This window comes from Capra hircus, chromosome 5 (genome assembly GCF_001704415.2).
Source record: "Capra hircus breed San Clemente chromosome 5, ASM170441v1, whole genome shotgun sequence".
NCBI classification, from domain to species: domain Eukaryota; kingdom Metazoa; phylum Chordata; class Mammalia; order Artiodactyla; family Bovidae; genus Capra; species Capra hircus.
This window is the reverse complement of record NC_030812.1, coordinates 87410286-87433196: the sequence shown is the minus strand read 5'-3', so window position 1 is coordinate 87433196 and position 22911 is coordinate 87410286. Positions and strand designations below refer to the sequence as shown.

The following is a 22911-nucleotide window of genomic DNA, read 5'->3' as shown; positions in this document are numbered from 1 at the left end:
TTCTATGGGTTCGTCCATCCTGCACACACCTGACTTCTTGATGCTAACCCTTTCTGTCTTCTCTGATGTCTTGTTCAACCAAACACTTAATCTCCGTCATCCACTGATCTCTACAATATATCAAATTCACACTGATTTCTTTCCTGTCATTACACTCTGCATCTACTTCCTCACCACTCACTCGACTCAAATGCTATCAATTTCTACTCACAAAACTCTCAGTGATCTCTTTGCCACTTGTCTATGTTAGTTGCTCAGCCACTTATCTGGTGTCCTTTTTATGGTCTTCATCTTCTTACCTGGCCAGCTTTCTTCTGATGCTCTTCCTCTTAAGACTCAGAAATCTGTGCATTCATCTATTGTTCTACTTTTTCCCTCATGACTACCCCTTCTTTTAATTTTCTTCCTTCTACTTCCTTCCTTCCTTCCTTCCTCTTCCTCCCTTACTTCCTTCTACTCAACAAATAAGAATTGTTGCTTTAGTATATTATCCTGGGACCTTTCACTACATAGAATAAGTCATCCTATCACAATCTATTTCTCCCTCTTGATTTTATTTTTGTCTCTCTTATTGATGATTCTCAAATTTTATGTCTAGCTTTTATATTCTCTCCTAAACTCTACAGACATGCATGGAAATTTTTTCTTGGTGTATAGCTAGTTAAATTATACCTGGCCATATTTATTTCACTTTCCCCTAAGTTTAATGTAATTTTTCAAATTTAATTATATACATATTTATCAAATTTTATTTATTTATAATTATGTAGTTTTTGGTTTCCCAGGTGGCTCAGTGATGAAGAATCTAACTGCAGATGAGGGTTCAACCCCTGGGTCAGGAAGATTCCCTTGAGGAGAGTATGGCAACCCATGCCAGTATTTCTTGCCTGGAAAATCTGTGGACAGAGGAGACCAGTAGGCTACAGTCCAGATGGTCACAAAGAGTTAGACACAACTTAGCAACTGAGCACATGTAGTCATTTATATACTAAATTTTATATGGACAATGTCTTACTCATCTTAATACATCCAGAGACTATCAGTTGTTTCTATGTATTATATACTGTAATATTTGTTGAAGAAAGAAATACATATTTTCACAAGGCATTTGTTAATTTATTGCAGGTGAGCATTTTGTATTCTTTCAATATAGGTATGTAGAGGGATTTGAAAGGATTGAATAGAAAGACACTGAAAAAGATTATTGCAAAATCAATAAGTCATCAAAAATCTCCCAAAGTTGCTTCAAATAATGGTTCCTAAATATTTTAACTCCTCATTATGTGTAGCTCTGTTCCTACCTTCTCTCACCCTGTTTGATTTTTTTGGTTTAAAAAAGCTATTTCAACATTAATAGCAAAATGTCCCGTATTCAAAGTTGATTTTACAACTAACAACAGATGGAATAACTAAGGAATATAAACAAATTATATATAATAAATTAAGACCTTTTAGGAGATTGTAAGGCAACATACAAAGGTGGATGTTAAGCTGCCTATTGTGGGAGGTAGTGATAGATTTTAGGAAAGGAAATTTCAGGAAACGTAATCAAAGGTCTGAAGACAGATATTTATGGAAAATGTTGTAGAGAGGTTGTGATATCATAGAGAGATTGTGATAAAGAGAAACTATATGGGAAACTAGATAAATTGAGGGCAGAGCTAGGAATAAGTGGTGGGCTCATATTTAATAAAGAGTCAGCATACTTCATCAACATGAGAGAGAAGACATTTAATATATTTGAGAAAAATTATATTGCAAAAATTTTTATAAGAAATTGATTTTAAATACTACAGGTCAAATGACCAATATCAAAGCTAACAAAGACCTGAACAAAAATAGAAGTAATGAAAATAGAAAGATTTTGAATAAATGACATTTTAGAGAAAATACTGCTAAATTTCTTCACAGATTGGGTATACATTGGTGCCAAGAAACTGAAGAAGGCAAATAGAACTCCAGGGGAACTAGATTATTGGTATTTTCAATAGTAAAAAGCAATTTTAGCAAAGTGGCTTACTTGGAGATAGCCTATAATTGCTCTGTTCAACAAACATTAATTGACGGCCAATTGCACCAAAGCACTCTGTTCAACATTCTGGAAATGCCTAAGCATCTAAATAAATAACTCATATCCATGCTCAAGGAAATTACTGAAAAGAGGCTAAGGTAGATTTTCCAACTCACCAATATACAAAGGAGAGTTTTCAGATTTGGCAAAATCTTCTATGTAGGAAATACCCAAAGGCATGATGGGAGTTTCACCAATTCCACGTATAATATTTCCTACTAATACATACACCCACATTAATGATTTAACTTCCTTCACACATTCTGCATTAAAAGAAAAAAGGCATTGCATTAGTGTTTGAGTAGCAAAATATTAGCAATATTTAACTCTCAGTTTTTGGTAAGCATGTCACAGTTCTTATGTGACCCCAGCACTTACCAACAACTTACAGTGCCAGAGTCTGGATGGGAGGGGAGGTTGGGGGAAATAGACACATGTATATGTATGGCTGAGTCCCTTTGCTGTCCACCTGAGAGTATCTCAACATTGTTAATCAGCTATTTTGTTGTTGTCATTTCATTGCTACATCATGTCTGATTCTTTGTGACCCCAGGGACTGTAGCCAGCCAGGCTTCTCTGTCCATGGAATTCTCCAGGCAAGAATACTGGAGTGGGTTGCCATTTCCTTCTCCAGGGGATCATCCCAACCCAGGGATCAAACTCATATCTCCTGCATTTCAGGCAGATTCTTTAGCACTGAGCCACCTCAAGGAAGCCCATTAATCAACTCTTTCGTTGTCGCTGTTTAATTGCTATGTTGTGTTCGATCCTCTGAGACCCCATGGACTGTAGCCCACCAGGCTCCTCTGTCCATGGGATTTCCTAGACAAGAATACTGGAGCAGGTTGCCATTTCCTTCTCCAGGAGATCTCTCTGATTCCAATATAAAACAAAAAGTTATAAAAAAAAATATTGAATTCAAAGCAATATTGCATAAAGTGAAAAAAATTTACATCGGCAAAGACTCATTGGGCCATCTTTTTTGCATTTTCAAACAAATACTTAGGTATGGCCAACAATAAGTGGTATCCTGGAGCTAGTTCCTACTGGGTTAGGAGAGATGAGTATACACATCTCTTCCCAGTTCAGTATTTAGCAGTAGTTTGGTGAGAGTATTTACACCACAGAAATTTACAAACACTAAAAATCATAGCTTTTTTTTTTCCCCTCCAGAGACTTAATTTACTAGCAACTACTAAACTTAGTTAACTGCTATAACTGCTACCCAATTTATATACTAACTTTGGGGAGAGGAAGAAATACAAATATCTCTTTCTAGAATTGTTACTATATTTATAAGATTTAAGAGTTTAAGTTCTCTACAGTTATAATTATTATATAGAAACTAAAAATATTTAACTGGATAGTAATAAAGAGTCCACTATGTATTTGACCACCAAATAACTTTTTCTAAAATTGAAGTACAGTGACTTACAATACTATATTAGTTTCAGGTGAACAACACAGTAATTCAATGTTTTTATAGATTATACTCTATATAAGGCTACTATAATGTCTGATGCAGGATACAGCATGCTTGGAGCTGATGCATGGGGATGACCGACCCAGAGAGATGTTATGGGGAGGGAGGTGGGAGGGGGGTTCATGTTTGGGAATGCATGTAAGAATTAAAGATTTTAAAATTAAAAAAAATTAAAAATTAAAAATTTTAAAAAAACAAACAAAAAAATATAATAAAATAAAATATTGGCTATATTCCCTGTGTTGTACAATATATCCTTTTGTCTAATTTATTTTACCTAGTAGTTTGTATCTCTTAATTCCCTTCTCCTGTTTTCCCCTCTCCTATCCTTCTCCCCACTGGTAATCACTAGTTTGTTCTCTGTACTTATGAGTCTGTTTTGGATTTGATATATTCATTCATTTGTTTCATTTTTTAGATTCCACATATAAGTCAAAACATACAGTGTTTCTCTTTTTCTGACTTATTTCACCAAGCATAAGACCCTCCATGTTGTTGTAAATGGCAAAATTTCATTCTTCTTTGTGGCTAACATATTCCATGGTGTATATACCACATCTTCTTTATTCATTCATCTGTTGATGGATATTTAGCTTGCTTCCATATTTTGGCTATTGTAAACAATGCAACTGTGAACATTGAGATGCATGTATCTCTATGAATTAACATTTTTGTTTGTTTATATATATATACATACACACACACATACAGGAGTAGAATTGCTGAATCGTAAGGAAATATTAAAAAGCAGAGACATTACTTTGCCAACAAAAGTCCGTCTAGTCGAGGCTATGGTTTTTCCAGTGGTCACGTATGGATGTGAGAGTTGGACTGTGAAGAAAGCTGAGCGCTAAAGAATTGATGCTTTTGAACTGTGGTGTTGGAGAAGACTCTTGAGAGTCCCTTGGACTGCAAGGAGATCCAACCAGTCCATCTGAAAGGAGATCAGTCCTGAGTGTTCATTGGAAGGACTGATGCTAGAGCTGAAACTCCAATACTTTGGCCACCTCATCCTAAGAGTTGACTCATTGGAAAAGATCCTGATGCTGGGAGGGACTGGGGACAGGAGGAAAAGGGGATGACAGAGGATGAGATGGCTGGATGGAATCACTGACTCGATAGACATGAGTTTGAGTGAACTCCGGGAGTTGGTGATGGACAGGGAGGCTTGCCGTGCTGCGATTCATGGGGATGCAAAGAGTCGGATATGACTGAGTGATTGAACTGAACTGAACTGAGCTGAACTGAAGAAAATGGCTACCCACTCCAGTATTCTTGCCTGGGAAATCCCATTGACAGAAGAGCCTGGCAGGCTGCAGTCCATGGGGTTACAAAGAGTCAAACACGACATAGCCACTGAACACCAATATGTTAGCTCTATTTTTAATCTTTTGGGGACTTCCATACTGTTTTTCACAGTGGCTATACAAATTTACATTCCCATCAGGGGCCTACAAGAGTTCCCTTTTCTCTGTATCATCACCAACATTTGTTACTTGTCATCCTTTTGAGGACAGCTATTCTGGCAGGTGTAAGATGGTATCTCATTGTGGTTTTTGATTTGCATTTTCCCAGTGAGTAGTAAACTGTGCCACCTGCAGAAATGAGGGTCCTGAACACAGCTGGATCTTGAAATTTCTTGTGAGGCTATCTGTCAGTTATGTCCAGTCCAGAAAATCATAATTTCCATTTCTTGGTATTCATATTTTATCTTGACAAGCATAAAGATTTATGTCTACAGATATTAAGCAAATTCTAGTTTTCCTCTAAGGCAAAAAATGAATATACCAAGGAATCAAAGAATCGACACACTCTCCTGGAGGCACACCATACTGGGAAGGCACACCATATGGAGGCACACCATGTTTATCTACTACAAAGCACACTAAGAAAAATAGAAAATAGGACCTGAATCATTCTTTGGTAAAAACCAGCTCAAGGAGAACACAGGCTACTGTTGATGTCACTGTTTCCCTTTGTTTCCCCAGGGGGTTCCTTTAGCTTAGAGTTTCTGAGACAGCTATTCTTAAACTCCTTTGAACTATTTAGAATAAGGACTCACTATATAATAGCACAGGAAACTCTACTCAATACTTAATAATGGCCTATATGGGAAAAGAATCTAAAAAAGTATGGATATATGTATAACATTCACTCTGCTGTATACCTGAAACTAACACAACATTTTAAATCAACTATACATCAATGAAATTTTAAAGAAAAATAAACTATTTTGCTTCCCTCTTGTTCCATCCTGGTAGTGAAATTTCCAACCTAGGGGACCACCATAACTTTCACTAATATGAATCCAGCATGAAAATGACCCCATCACAGGAAAAGAAGTTCTGGTCTGAGGCAAGTCAGTAGGGTCACCTCTTTGCTATAGAATATCAATTGTTTGCTATTCCGTCGCTCAGTCATGCCTGACTCTTTGTGACCCTAGAGACTGCAGCACACCAGGATTTCCTGTCCCTTCACTATCTCCTGGAGTTTGCTCAAACTCATGTCCATTGAGTCAGTGATGCCATCCAACCATCTCATCCTCTATCTTCCCCTTCTCCTCCTTCCATCAATCTTTCCCAGCATCAGGGTCCTTTCCAGTGAGTCAGTTCTTTGCATCAGGTGGCCAATAATATAACACAAATCTTAAGAATTTTCTTTCTACCTCTGTTTCCTATTTAGATAATTGTATAGACCCAGATAATCATGATGATGTGGTCACTGATCTAGAGGCAGACATCCTGAATGTGAAGTCAAGTGGGACTTAGAAAGCAGCACTACAAACAAAGCTAGTGGATGTGATGGAATTCCAGTTGAGCTGTTTCAAATCCTAAAAGATGATGCTGTGAAAGTGCTGCACTCAATATGCCAGCACATTTGGAAAACTCAGCAGTGGTCACAGGACTGGAAAAGGTCAGTTAAGAAAGGCAATGCCAAAGAATGCTGAAACTACCGCACAATTGCACCCATCTCACATGCTAGTAAAGTAATGTTCAAAATTCTCCAAGCCAGGCTTCAGCAATGCGTGAACCATGAACTCCCTGATGTTCAAGCTGGTTTTAGAAAAAGCAGAGGAACCAGAGATCAAATTGCCAACATCCGCTGGCTCATGGAAAAAGCAAGAGAGTTCCAGAAAAACATCTGTTTCTGCTTTATTGACTATGCCAAAGCCTTTGACTGTGTGGATCACAATAAACTGTGGAAAATTCTGAAAGAGATGGGAATACCAGACCACATAACCTGCCTCTTGAGAAACCTGTATGCAGGTCAGGAAGCAACAGTTAGAACTGGACATGAAACAACAGACTGGTTCCAAATAGGAAAGGGAGTACATCAAGGCTGTATATTGTCACCCTGTTTATTTAACTTATATACAGAGTACATCATGAGAAACACTGGACTGGAAGAAGCACAAGCTGGAATCAAGATCGCTGGGAGAAATATTAATAACCTCAGATATGCAGATGACACCACCCTTATGGCAGAAAGTGAAGAGGAGCTAAAAAGCCTCTTGATGAAAGTGAAAAAGGAGAGCGAAAAAGTTGGCTTAAAGCTCAACATTCAGAAAACGAAGATCATGGCATCCGGTCCCATCACTTCATGGGAAATAGATGGGGAAACAGTAGAAACAGTGTCAGACTTTATTTTGGGGGGCTCCTAAATCACTGCAGATGGTGACTGCAGCCATGAAATTAAAAGACACTTACTCCTTGGAAGAAAAGTTATGACCAACCTAGATAGTATATTCAAAAGCAGAGACATTACTTTGCCAACTAAGATCCATCTAGTCAAGGCTATGGTTTTTCCTGTGGTCATGTATGGATGTGAGAGTTGGACTGTGAAGAAGGCTGAGCGCTGAAGATTTGATGCTTTTGAATTGTGGTGTTGGAGAAGACTCTTGAGATTCCCTTGGACTGCAAAGAGATCCAACCAGTCCATTCTGAAGGAGATCAACCCTGGGATTTCTTTGGAAGGAATGATACTAAAGCTGAAGCTCCAGTACTCTGGCCACCTCATGTGAAGAGTTGACTCATTGGAAAAGACTCTGATGCTGGGAGGGATTCGGGGCAGGAGGAGAAGGGGACGACAGAGGATGAGATGGCTGGATGGCATCACGGACTTGATGGACGTGAGTCTGAGTGAACTCCGGGAGATGGTGATGGACAGGGAGGCCTGGCATGCTGCAGATTCATGGGGTCACAAAGAGTCGGACACGACTGAGTGACTGAACTGAACTGAACTGAACTGAACTGATAGACCAAATCATCAGTGTAAACCCATCCTTCTAAGATGCTTTCCACAATGGAATTAACTCTACAGTGGCCCTTGGCAGGATGTATTTGCCTTATTTTTTTTAATATCTGTTTATTTATTTGGCTGCAACAGTTCTTAGTTATGGCAGGTGGGATCTTTTTAGTTGCAGCATGGAACCCTTAGTTGTGGCATATGGGAACTAGCTCCCTGACCAGGCCCCCTGCATTGGGAATGCAGTCTTAGCCACTAGCTTACCAGAGAAGTCCCTGACTTTTTTTAAATAACCATTTTAAGGAATAGACAAAGCAGTCAGTCTTAGTAAGTATATGCAAATATAAGAGGACTAACATTCTCTGTTCTCCATTCCTATTCTCTGTGATCCTCTCAAAAATCCTGGGGAGAAAATATCTTTTTGTTCATTTACCTTACTTAACCAAACCCAATAACTCATTCAAAGCCCTTCCATAGAAAGTGTTCAGTTACAAATTAACTAAAGTAATGAAATTTATAACCTGATGGGTCTTCTGTTGGTTTGAAAATCTGGGTTCCATTTTCCATACACAAGAAACTGTTTGAAGACAAATTGCCAGAAACTGAAACTGTAGATTCATATTCATATCTGTATGAACACAAAAACACACATGTTATGGAGTTGAGGACAACGTGAGCATTGTGAAGATGTTCATGCTTCATTTAAGATACAACATCCAAACCCAGGAAATGGGATATCTTCTTATCTTTGCCACCCAATCATCCTGGTTTGATGTTGCCAAAATGAACCTGCCACTCGTGTAAATGTCCAATTCACTCACAGTTAGCTTTTGATTATCTGCATATCTACACTTTAGATTACCTACCATCAACCTTTTGTGATTTTGGGGTGATCATTTCCTGGAATATTACTGTGGGATAAGGAACAAAAACTAAGAAAAATAATAGACTCTACAAAGTATAATTAGAAAAATAAAGGCTTGTGGGGGGAGAGGAACAACATAATGAAACAAGTCTCCCATTTTGTTTTCTCTAAGGTTTGCTCATAAAATACATATTCCCACTTTCTGAGAATTCAAACAATAATCTCTTCATGCATTTACCAATCTCCAAGAAAAACAAAACATTTGCCCATCATAATGAGAGACCTTTGGATATTCAAACACTATGACAGTGCAGTGTAATGACATTTTCTCTTCTCATAAGAACAAAATGGTTAATAGATTATGAACGTATGCCTTATATACCATAGGCAAATTACCACAAGAATCCTAGGCCCCTTCCAAAAAGTAGATTATTTTTTAATTTTTATTGGAGTATAGTTGATTCATATTGTTATGTTAGTTTCTGTTGTACAGCAAAGTGAATCAGTTATACATATACATATATCTACCACTGTGTGCAAGAATCCCTTAGAAGAAATGGCGTAGCCATCATAGTCAACAAGAGTCTGAAATTTAATACTTGGATGCAGTCTCAAAAATGACAGAATGATCTCTGTTCATTTCCAAGGCAAGCCATTCAATATCACAGAAATCCAAGTCTATGCCCCGACCAGTAACGCTGAAGAAGCTGAAGTTGAATAGTTCTATGAAGACCTACAAGACCTTCTAGAACTAACACCCAAAAAAGATGTCCTTTTCATTATAAGGGACTGGAATACAAAAGTAGGAAGTCAAGAAACACCTGGAGTAACAGGAAATTTGGCCTTGGAGTACAGAATGAAGTAGGGCAAAGGCTAATAGAGTTCTGCCAAGAGAACGCACTGGTCATAGCAAACACCCTCTTTCAACAACACAAGAGAAGACTCTACACATGGACATCACCAGATGGTTGACACTAAAATCAGACTGATTATATTCTTTGCAGCCAAAGATGGAGAAGCTCTATACAGTCAGCCTAAACAAGACCAGGAGCAGACTATGGTTCAGATCATGAACTCCTTATTGCCAAATTCAGACTTAAATTGAAGAAAGTGGCGAAAACCACCAGACCATTCAGGTATGACCTAAATCAAATCCCTTATGATTATACAGTGGAAGTGAGAAATAGATTTAAGGGACTACATCTGATAGACAGAGTGCCTGATGATCTATGGGTGGAGGTTCGTGACATTGTACAGGAGACAGGGATCAAGACCATCCCCAAGAAAAACAAATGCAAAAAAAACAAAATGGCTGTCTGAGGAGGCCTTACAAATACCTGTGAAAAGAAGGGAAGTGAAAAGCAAAGGAGAAAAGGAAAGATATAAGCATCTGATTGCAGAGTTCCAAAGCGTAGCAAGGAGAGAGATAAGAAAGCTTTCCTCAGTGATCAGTGCAAAGAAATAGAGGAAAACAACAGAATGGGAAAGACTAGAGATCTCTTCAAGAAAATTAGAGATACCAAAGGAGCATTTCATGCAAAGACAGGCTTGATAAAGGACAGAGATGGTATGGACCTAACAGAAGCAGAAGATATTAAGAAGAGGTGGCAAGAAAACACAGAAGAACTGTACAGAAAAGATCTTCATGATGGAGATAATCATGATGGTGTGATCACTCACCTAGAGCCAGACATCCTGAAAGGCGAAGTCAAGTGGGCCTTAGGAAGCATCACTAGGAACAAAGCTAGTGGAGGTGATGGAATTCCAGTTGAGCTATCAAATTCTGAAAGATGATGCTGTGAAAGTGCTGCACTCAATATGCCAGCACATTTGGAAAACTCAGCAGTGGCCACTGGAAAAGGTCAGTTTTCATTCCAATCCCAAAGAAAGGCAATGCCAAAGAATGCTCAAACTACTGCACAATTGCACTCATCTCACACGCTAGTAAAGTGATGCTCAAAATTCTCCAAGCCAGACTTCAACAGTACATGAACCGTGAACTTCCAGATGTTCAAGCTGGTTTTAGAAAAGGCAAAGGAACCAGAGATCAAATTGCCAACATGCACTGGATCATCAAAAAAGCAAGAGGGTTCCAGAAAAATATCTATTTCTGCTTTATTGACTATGCCAAAGCCTTTGACTGTGTGGATCACAATAAACTGCGGAAGATTCTGAAAGAGATGGGAATACCAGACCACCTAACCTGCCTCTTGAGAAACCTGTATGCAGGTCAGGAAGCAACAGTTAGAACTGGACATGGTACAACAGACTGGTTCCAAATAGGGAAAGGAGTATGTCAAGGCTATATATTGTCACACTGCTAATTTAACTTATATGCAGAGTACATCGTGTGAAATGGTGGGCTGGAGGAAGCACAAGCTGGAATCAAGATTGCTGGGAGAAATATCAATAACTTCAGATATGCAGATGACACCACCCTTATGGCAGAAAGTGAAGAAGAACTCAAAAGCCTCTTGATGAAAGTGAAAGAGGAAAGTGAAAAAGTTGGCTTAAAGTTCAACATTCAGAAAACTAAGATCATGGTAGCTGGTCCCATCGCTTCATGGCAAATAGATGGGGAAACAGTAGAAACCATATCAGACTTTATTTTTCTGGGCTCCAAAATCACTACAGATGGTAACTGTAGTCATGAAATTAAAGATATCTCTTGGACTGCAAGGAGATCCAACCAGTCCATCCTAAAGGAGATCAGTCCTGGGTGTTCATTAAAAGGACTGATGTTGAAGCTGAAACTCCAATACTTTGGCCACCTCATGCAAAGAGCTGACTCATTTGAAGAGACTCTGATGCTGGGAAAGATTGAGGGCAGGAGGAGAAGGGGACAACAGAGGATGAGATGGTTGCGTGGCATCACCAACTCAATGGACATGGGTTTGGGTGGACTCTGGAAGTCGATAATGGATAGGGAGGCCTGGCGTGCTGCAGTTCATGGGATCGCAGAGAGTTGGACATGACTGAGCAACTGAACTGAGACTGATACATATATCCACTCTTTTTTAGATTCTCTTCCCTTTTCAGTCCTTATGGCTCATTGAGTAGATTTCCCTTGCTATACAGCAAGTTCTTATAATTATCTATTTTAAATATCATTGTGTGTATACATCAAAATCCCCATGCCCTTTCTCTGAAAGTAAATTATAAGCTGCGATAATGGAAGAAAATATCTCCAGCTAAATGTCTCTTTGTTAGAAATTATGTTGGACTAGTTTCTATATTTTTACTAGATAACAGAAAGCCAAAATAAATAAATAAATAAACTTACCCTTCTGAGTTCCAAATGAGCTAAAGAATGTTATACTAGGAAGTCACTGATAATTCTAGTTTCTATGCTATTGAACATAATAAAAAGGGTCAATATACCTTCCCCTTAGAACAATTGTCCAGTCATGGCCACAGAGCTTGGCTGTGAACTGTGGACAAAGGCTTTTGTCTCCACACTCATGATCCCGTGACACATGCCAGCTTCAGACAAAAGACTAGTAGCTTTAGCAGAGGGTAGAAAGAAATATAAATAATAGCTGAATATTATAGATGTTGTCTTGGATAGGATAGAAAATAAAAGGATAGTAAAAACTTTTTGCCTGAAAACTCCTGATCCCTTCAGAAAGGAGATGTCATATCATTTTCATTTATCTAATCCACAAAACTCATCAAAATAATTCATTCTAAGTCCGTTCATCCCGAAAACTTCCACAAAATGACAGCTGATGGCTTATAAAATGGCAAAGGAAATATAATGTCACAAAGGTAAAGAGAATGGAAGATTGACAAGAAGAAAGGGAATTTGAAATTTTGACAAGAAGATAAGATTTGGAAAATGGGAAAATCAATAAGTGGGTGGTCACTGAACTAGAAAATATAAGAAATACAGGCCTGAGGAAGTGCCTGCAGGAGAGCAACCAAACATGAGCCACACACCCTTGGAAATTTCAGAGAGAATGCTAGATAAAGGTGGGAGTGGATATGATCCCAAAAATCAGAGGACTGATTTTAAATGTGTATGAAGAGTAGTTAAACCTTTATAGGCATTGTCCACCAGCCCAACAAAAATGGCCTAAACTGCCGACACTCAGAACAGGCACTTTGAGGACAGCTTGTTGTTGTCATTTAGTCCCTAAGTCGTATAAGAGGCCACACTAAAAACTAGGGATATTAAGTAAAAGAAGAATCTATGTACTGAAGAGTAAGACTCCCCCTCCCACCTGGCTGGTAGCCAAGTTGCACGATGTCTCAGACAGCAGATTGGAGAACCCCTGCCTAGATTAACTGACCCATGGGCAGTGCTGAGCCAGCTCTGAACCATCTAGTCCCTGTGCTGGGAAGAAGTCCTCCCACAACCATGTCGTACAAACGCACACAGAACTTCTGGTTAGTCTGTTGTTTTATCCCTGGTTTCTTAAGTATGAATAGCTAACCAAGGACCACCAGATGTATGAAGACCTATAACATAAGAACAGAGACAAAGCAAATAAAAAACTGTACACTTGAAGGAGACAGAGACAAGAAGACAGACGAAGAAATGTAGATGGAAAAAGACATTGCATTCTTAAAATAAGAGCAAGATGTTTCTTAAAAAGATACCTTCAAAGAACAACAAACAATACCTTGAAAATTTAAAATATGATAGCAGTGTTCTTGCCTGGAGAATCCCAGGAATGGTGGAGCCTGGTGGGCTGCCGTCTATGGGGTCGCACAGAGTCGGACACGACTGAAATGAGTTAGCAGCAGCAGCAGCAGCAAAAGTTAGAAATGCATTCAAAGGTTTGGAAGGTAGAGAAATCTCCCCTGAAAGTAACAAGAAGACAAAGAGATAGAAAATTGGAGAGAAAAGATCAGAAAATTATAGGTTAACTCATCAGAGTGCAACAACATTCAGGAATGAATGGAAGTTTTATAAAAAGAAGTGGAGGAGTGAAAGTTCCAGACAGAGCATGTGTGCTCAAGTTGTGTCACAAGAATACTGGAGTCAGTTGCCATTCCTCAGTTGGTAAAGAAACTGCCTGCAGTGCAGGAGACCCAGGTTGGATCCCTGGGTCTAGAAGATCCCCGGGAGAAGGAAATGGCAATCCACTCTTGTATTTTTGCCTGGAAAATCCCATGGACAGAAGAGCCTGGTGGGCTGCAGTCCGTGGGGTCGCAGAGTCAGACACGACCGAGCACACACACGTGCCATAGGGAAATGAAAGTGGGGGGAGGGGATATTATCCAAGAAACAATACAAATCATTTTTACAAATTTCCAGATTGGAGGCACCTAGAACAATAAAGGAAAATCACCTATACCAAGGCGATTATCATGAATTCAAGCTCTGGAGTTTAAAGAAAAATCCCAGGAGCTCCAGAGAGAAGAAACTGGACACAGGGTTTAAAATGCTATAGGATTCTCAAGAAAAACATTGAAAATGATATTTTCAACATCCCTAGGGTGAAAACCTCAAACCAGGATTTTATACCAGGTAAACTGTCAACCAGGTATGGAAGGAGAATAGGAATATTTTCAGATGTCCAAGGTCTTAAAATCGTTACATCCCTTACACACTTTCTCAGAAACCTATTAGATTATGTTTTCCACAAAGAGTAAGAATGAAAAGGAAAGTGGAAGATACGATACCCAGGAAGTAAGCAACTGAATGGAAGAAAGAAGCAAAACAAGTTCCCAAGGAGAACGGTGAGTGAAAATTCCAAGGAGGCTGCCATGCAGCCGGCATGGAGAGTCCCTAGTTCAGATTGCAGATGGGATCAGTGGTGACAGGGGAGGCAGCTCAAAGACAAAAATGAAACCGTCTGATGTGTACAAGCGTATTCAGAAGACATCGCCCTACTGGTAGAGAATTTGGTGATGATTAGTGGGAAGTGAAAATGAATCAAATATAAAATGAGGGGAATTTCCCTGTTGGTCCAGTGGTTAAGAATCCACCTTCTAATGCAGGGAATACAGATTCAATCGCTGGCCAGGGAACTAAGATCCCACATGCTGCAAGGCAATTAAGCCCGTGGGCCACAACTACTGAACCCACATACTGCAACTAAGACCTGATGCAGCCAAAAATAAACCAATGAATATTTTTTAATATACTAAAATGAGGCAATTATTTAATCTAGGAAAAATTAAAAGTGATATAAAAAAGGAAAAATAGCATGGTTCAGCTGAAATATAAAAAATATTTACATAGTCACACGTGGAATAGTGACTATGATTTTACAGTAGGAAGGCAATATGTTTATTATATAACACTAAACTATCAAAAACTAAAAGGATAAACCTTTACTTAGAAATACAGAAGCAAAGAGCAGAAGAGCAAAATGAGTTGGGCGTGGCCACCTCTGAGGAGCAGTAACATGAGTAATATTGAAGGGGTGGAGGATAACACTTTTTTAAAATAATTTTACTTTTTGCAGCTTTGTACTCATTAATTTGGTAAAAGTTAAAATAAAAATCATCCTGAAGACTAGTCTATCTCTTGGTGACCTATAATTAAACAAAAACTATAATTGTACAGAATAACATAATTAAACAGAAATAACTGGAAAAAAATTGTCTGTAGAAAGGAGTAATCCCAAATTTTTCCAGGTCCTAAGAAATTTCATCAATTTCTAACATAATTCCACAATAAGAGAACAGACTGTGTATGATTTTAGGCCATGAAATTTTTGCACCTTGTTTTATGTCCCTGGCTATGTTCCAGAGTTTCCCAGTTTACCGTCTATGGAAATTTGAATAGAATTTGTATCCTACTATTATGTGAAAACTGTATAAATTTAATTATGTTGAATTGGTTCACGGGGCTTTTCAGGTCTACTATATCCTTCTACCTCTCCGTATATTCATTTTATTAATTTTTGAGAGTTTGATATTGAAACTCCAACAAAAATCTCAATTTATCTTCTTAAAAAAATAATTGCAATATATAGTAACCTCATTCTGTATTTTCCAAATCTCTTATAAATGTGTCATCATAGTTTGATAATTTTAAAAAATTAAAATTAAAAAAAGAATCTTCATCAGACTCAACTCCACAAAAGCACTGTCGCAAATGTCTGTTTCATAAATTGACATGTTAAATGGAAGTCAGATAGCCAAGAGCATAGAAGAGGCAGGAAGGACAGAATCTGCACCTACAGTTTTTTTTTGCAGTTCTTATGACAGTTCTCTGTGACTTTAGGAAGCATTATTCCTAGAAAGGAAATCCAAGCTTATTTCCTGCAGCTGAAAATTGCACCTAAAAAATCACCAGAAGCTGCAATACTTACCGGCCCATGAGGAAGTGAGGTAGTGATTGTAAGAAACACCCTAGGCCCATAACCACACATCCAACACCAATCATTATTGGTCTATGCAGTTTTGTTCCAAAATAACTCACGAATATAATCAACAAAAGATTTCCTAGAAAAAAAATTGATGTGAGAAATGAATATTTCAATAATTATGAACAAAGTCTGAATTAACAACTTCACCAATTAACTATCTAGCATTCATTACATAATAAATATCTCAAATACTGGAATTGGTGCTAGAGGTGCATGAAGTAATAAGTGATTAAAACACAACTTCTGCCACGAAAGAGAGCTCTGTTTCATAATGTGTTTCAACAGAGGTTCTTGACCTGCAGTCTATAAACCCTGAAATAGTCCATGAATAGAAATCAGTGTTCCATGAACTTGAGTGAGAAAAATAAAATTGCATCTTTATTTTCACTAACTTAGCTAAATATTAGTGTTTCCTTTGACAATGAAAACAGACACAAACTCCAGGGGTATTGGCAGCATGTACAATTTTGTCACCAATTATCACCAACAGAAGTTACATATAACATTTGCATATAACATTACAGTCGATGCAGATGCCTCAAAATATTATTGACACTGATGATTACTTCAAAACTAGTGTAGATATTGTTATCTAATGTGTTGGTAAAAGGTGCAACTATGTTATTTTTCGTATTTTGCTAATTTAAAATTTTGATAATTTTGATAATATATTTTATTTCAGTATAATTGGCTCCCTTTGTACTCTTATAATTTTTGATTTATGCAATTAAAATGTTATTCTGAGAACACTTGGCATCAGATTGCCAAAGAGGTCCTTGACACAGAAATATTAATAACCCCGGCCAATTCTCTTAGTGATTCTCCGTTATCTAGAGGATAAAAGATAAGTTTTGTAGTGAGCATACAAAGCTCTCTAGTAACTTATTTCTCACTCCTGCCCGTTTCTACAGACTTATAATCTAGTAATTCCCACCTGAAGCTTGGCCAGTTGATAATATTGGGCTTAACATTGCTCTACGCATGAGCTACCATGCTGTTTCATCCTTATGCTTCTTCTTCTAAGGGAATTCTCTTCAAACTTATCAACCCTGTTTCTTCATCTGGAAAGCTTTTTCTTCAAGAGCCTATCTTCCTTAAGGGAGGTTGTGTCTCTTCTCTATGTTCCTAGAGGAATTGTCATATACCTATGTCACCCTACTTACTGCATTCAGTTAAATTATTTTGCATCTATGCTCTTTATTAGACTGTGAGCTGGGTTCACACAGGGCCTAGACAAGGAGTGACTTCTGGCTCCATGGCCAGGATCTGCCACATGTGTGGTGCTAAATGAGGTCTGAGAGGAGGGAAGACTAGGAGACAAGATCAAGCATCACTGGTTTCGGTTTTGCCTTCTCCAATCTTAATTTTTCTGTCAGATACTGATTAAAAGTATTAAAGGCAACTTTCCTCTTAAAGGAAGTAAAATTCACTCTAAAACTAAAGGAGTAACATTTGCATTTTCATGCCAATTTGTTCACAGGAGAAATCTTTCCCTTCCTCATTCTTTCTCTCTGTCCTCACATCTTCCCAATCAGCCACAGATATCAGAGCCCAAGAATAGACTTTATGCTTCCCTACAGGCTGTTTCTAAAATAAAGTCAGTGAGACATGAACACAGTTTCTTCTTCCCTCTTCACTTAGAAAAGAGAATTGTCAACCTCCCAGAAACAACAGGAGAAGAAAAATATGTGCTTAAATAAAAAAATAAATTCCCTTTTCCCCCTTGATATCTTCTAAACACGAAGATAAAGCCCTACAGGTCATAAATGATAGATTAAATATTAGTACTCTAAACACTCTGCTGCTCATGCTAGCTGACCAAACGACTATTAGATTTTTAAAAATTTAACCATTAGAATAAAAAGTCCTGTGATTGGATATGTGGCAATGTTTAAGTGTTATTTGGGGATAATATTTAAATGAATTTTTTCAAAACATATTTGAAAGTGAGCCAGGTTATTTAAGCCATTTTAGAAAATGTATTCAGTCAGATTGAATGATGTAAAGCAAAAAATAAGGAAAGTAAAATTCAGACTAGCTCCATAGATAATACATACAAAGAAGCAATGCAAAAACAATTCATTACCAATCTCAAAACTTCCATTAATAAATCCAACTAGAGATGTTGGGATGTTGAATTGTCTTTCTATTTGTGTGAGCATGGAATTCATATAAGATCCGGATAGTGTTTTGGATACAAATGCACATGTTATTGCCAACAGAAACATCTAGGAAGAAAAAAAGTACAAGAAAACATGAAAAACTTATTTTCAAATTGCATATTTGCCACTTGTTGATGAAATACCTTCTACCAAAATACTGATTGTTTCCAGTTCAAGTAACTCTTATGTTTAGAAGAACCTTTTAAAGTGAACTCTTCTTGTTTTCTATGCTGTGTTCTAACTTTAAAAATTCAAAGTTGAATTAATCGATTAGTGATATTGAATTTTGTAGGTCATTGGTAGCCTCATTATTTTATGGAAATGTCTTATACATACATAGAAACAAGTTATCATTCTAAATAAGACATAGCAAGTGATTTAAATAGATTTTCAGCACTATAATGCTATCGTAGAACAAAAGAATACATGCATGTTAATTTTTAAAAAAGAAGGTAGCAAAAAAAAAAAGAAAAAAAGAAGGTAGCATTACACAAAGGCATTATTTCTGTAGCAAATTTGCTTAAATTCTCTTTTATGCAAAGCTATATGCAATGTTTACAGCATTATTTTGCTATTTACTGCCAGTTAATTTATTTAAAAATATATTTTAATTATAAACAATAACAGAAATATTTCTAAACTGAACACATACTTTCTAAGATAAATAAATATGAATACAATATTCCACATATTGAATCATGTTTTCTATGTATTGGTATAACTTTAGACAGCTGTCAGGCTGACACAATCCATAACAAAAATCAAGGACAAGTTAACAGATAGAATCATTGTGATCAGCAGGAACGAGAATGGTTAAAATATGAAAGGCTAACATTTTGATAGTTTTATTAAGTCAGAAGGGAAAAGATTTAGATCTTAGAAAGAGATTTGAAAAAGGAGCATTGTATACTGGGTAAGCATAAGTTAGGTAGATTAATTACTGCTTCAAAATCAACAAATTATGGATAAATAGATTTATGTCAACCTGAATGGTGGTCTCCAATCTTATACCATGGGGCTTTTTACTTGAACTCCTTAAAAATAATTCCTGATAACATTTCCATCCTGAAAGACCATTCAATTCACTCTCCAGCTAGTACACTCATACACTAAAATCCTTACCCCTCCAATTTCTCAATCTTGAACCAACCCCATAATTTATACTCTCCCTTCAAGAGAGGGCTCCAACTCAGCCATGTGCTCCTCTTGATCAGAAAATGATCTCAACATCTCCACCTTCAAATTTACCTCTCCCTGCCCCTCTAATTTTCCTCCCACTTTTAAAAGGATGGATCCTTCCCCCTATTTCAGAGAATTTCTCCATCCATGTTCTGGAACCCATTCTTTCCATTGCTGAAGTCCTAATTCATCAATTACTAACCCCCTCATCTAATTTCAACCTCATGCTCTTTACTACCTCCCTGTCTACTAACTTATAAATATATGCAAGATATTTCTGTCCTAAAAATCTTCCTTCTGCCCTGGTAGTTACTCCAGCTACTATCAAGCTGTTTGGAAGAACAGTCTAGATTCATTGCCTACACAAACCTTCCACTCACCCTTCAGTCTACTACAGTCTAGCCCCTCCTGAAGCTACTAGCTACTCAGTAAAAGGTCATTAACAACTTTCTGATTTCCACATCCAATAGATACTTCCAGGTCCTCAGCTAACTTGATGTCTCAGAGTCATTTAGCATCATCAATCTCTCTTTCCTTCCTGAAATTTCCTCTCCCAATGCATATTTGTCTCTGCCTACCTGCTAGACTCTGGCTTCCCATTAACAAAAACCCTTTACTTTTTACATGGTAAACAAAGCCTCTTCTATATCTCACTATCTATCATCTCCTGCCCCTTGTCCCCAAGCATAATATTCTATTTATAGTTCTTTTAATTCACCATGCTACTTTAAATCTCAGTGACTTTCCTAGGTGGTCCTCCACTTGTAGTGTTTTCTTCACTTTGTGCATCTGATAAATGTATGTTCAATATTTAAAATTCACTATACCATTATTTCTATTGTGGAGTCTTCCTTGTCTTTCTACTTCCCAGGTATCCTCCTTATCTTCCCACTTTGCTGTGTTCCTGCCTATATTACAGCCCTCAGCACAGTGCACTTCATTTTTCTTAAGGGACATTATTTTTTTATTGGCCATGCCACACAGCCCATGGGATCTTAGTACCCTGCAATGGAAGACAGAGTCCTAACCACTTAACTTCCAGGGAATTCCCCACAGTACACTTTACTTGTGTGTTTGGATGCCTATAACCTCCTACTTCACTATCCTGCGAGCATCTCAATGATAGGAGCCATATATTATTTACCTTTGAATCTTCAGTCTCACAAACAATAGGTACTCAGTGCAATTTATTGAATAAATGACAGAATCAGTATTCAAAAACATCTTGAAAAAGTAGTCAGATCTGAAAGTAAGCTGACTATAGATGAAATTCAGTAGGATTAACTACATCTAAGCCCAAAGTTACCTGCACCAATTAATTTGAGGGAATCTGAATATAAATATATGTGGGAAAGACAGGAAATTTAAATATCAAGCTCAATATAAGTCAAAATGAATATTGTCATATGACTGACTAGATAGCATAGTTGTGTCTCTAGCTATTTATCCTTTTATATTAAATCCCATTTATAAAAACCATGTCTGGCATCTTCCTGTAAATCTTTGCAGAGTACACTGTAAATAATTTCACATGATTTTATAATTCAGATTTTATATTTAAAAACAAGCAAAGCCAACCAAGCACAATACAAATCATATTTGAAAGAATAATATATTTAACATTTTAAGAAAGGAAGCTAAATAAATCATGATCCCACTTTTCTTTTCATGAAACTTCTAGGTAGGCTGTCTAACTAGTGGCTATTCCTACTCATGTCTAGTACAAAATAACCTTGATATTTGTAAAGCTAGTCCTATCAGCTTTTAATAATGCCCCAGCCTTTGAAGCAAACTTGTTGAAGAGAGTCATTACTTTCTAAAAATGCTTGCTTAATGAACATATTTCTAAGGTCAGAGAATCAGAAAAACCCCAATGATTTATTAAGCAAGTGTCTTTTACCTGATAAATTTGTGCTCACAATATTTGGCTGTCATATTCAGATAATATCTAATCCTGCCAAACTCCAACATTACAAAAAATTAAAAGCCAACTTTTAATATACAATTCTTGACTTTTATCCACAAATGCTATTAATAATAACTAGTATTTATTGGCTGTTTATGATATTCCAGTCATTGTTCGGAGCATGTAAAAAGAAAAAAAAAATTCTATGAGATAAAAGTAAATTATCATTATCTCTTTCAGAGGAGAAAACTGGACCACAAAGAGGCTAAGCAACTTATCCAAGGGCACATAGCAAACCAGCAGTTGAACTCGGCACAAATCTAGGAAGCCTGGTCCTCAGCCTTTGTTTTTAAACCCTCAGTTTTAGGAGATGGACATCAGAATTAAGGAATAATTTAAGGGGATTTTTAAAATACAAAATTAATGTAGCATTTCAGGCAAAAGTAGTTTTCTAACTCTATATCACGATTCTCAACTTTCTTGTACATGTGTAGATTTTTCCTACACACATAAAAACAAACTTTTGATAGGAAGAAAATTGGTGGCAGTGTCATAGTTTGATAACCACTTGTAGGCACTAGCTGTAGAATCAGGACAAGTATCCAGATCTTCTGGTTTAAAATAAACTCAGATTTTGCTTGAGGGCAAAATGGTTTTATGGCTATGCAAAAAGAATTTCTCTGAAGTAGTTAAGAATACCCGAAACAGCTAGCAAAATGGGCATTTTTCTTATAGAGGATGACTGGTATGCTGCCAAAGCTTGAAGTAAACATTTGCTTTAGTGGATCATTGTGAAGTCATCACTGAATACAGATTAACAAAGCTTTTCTGTCCAATGTACCATTTTCCAGGAGAGATCTCCATACTCCTCTCACCAGAAGGGTGAACTTTAAACAGGCCTTTGATCCAGGAAAGTAAATCGTACTGTATTATGCGTGCTTGAAAATGTTTAAGATCCTGTCTCCCATTTAAATCCTTCAAAGCTATTCTGATTGAATTTCCTGAATCAATAATCCTATTTAGACACACTCTCAGTTACAAACCAATTTCATTAAAGCAAGAAATTATCAATATATCAGGTAGTATGATGTTATTATCAGATCACTGCATGAAGATATAAACAACTTTACAAGACCTAGGTTTAAAAAGAAAATGCAGTACGTATACATATATCCACACAAAGCAAGTCCATACCTTCAACTTGGAAAGACATCTTATTCCATGAGTTTCAATTCTTTCCTCAGTTTCTCCCATGTTGTTCTTCTGAATAGTCCAAGATGTTTATGTTCTAAATCTTGATATTTCTTAATTCTAGTCTTTTAAGAAGACAAAAATCTATTAAATTACTGACGAAGTCATAAAGGGTCATTCTTGTGAAGAAAACACTGCATCTGAATAACAGAATCAAGAATCCATTGTGTAACAAAAATACCTAGGAAGCTTCTGATTCAGATCCAGAAAGTGATGACGTTAGAGAAGGTTTAGTTGTTAGTTTTCCATTGAAAAAGTTACATCAAATCACTTTAGTTACTCTTTAGTGAGATCAAAGATTAAAATAATTTGTTATGGTCTCCTTACAAAATAATAACCACGTTGTTAAAACAAAACTTTTCACTTCCTTAGCCAAAATAAATAAAACCAAAATGAGCTTCCTGGACTTACATGAAAATGC

The 22911-nt window shown here is 37.1% G+C and overlaps 1 protein-coding gene across 1 annotated transcript in view; it reads right to left on the bottom strand.

Moving 5' to 3' along the window:
* SLCO1A2 (solute carrier organic anion transporter family member 1A2) overlaps positions 1-22702 on the bottom strand; it is a 52190-nt gene extending 29488 nt beyond the window's left edge. Inside the window, exons 1-5 of the mRNA XM_005680794.2 lie at positions 22434-22702; positions 18079-18220; positions 15936-16068; positions 8321-8427; positions 2188-2334 (exon numbers count right to left, since the gene is read on the bottom strand). Of these exons, the coding sequence (XP_005680851.2) occupies positions 2188-2334; positions 8321-8427; positions 15936-16068; positions 18079-18220; positions 22434-22493 (589 nt within the window). The 5' untranslated portion in view covers positions 22494-22702. The remainder of the gene's footprint in view (positions 1-2187; positions 2335-8320; positions 8428-15935; positions 16069-18078; positions 18221-22433) is intronic.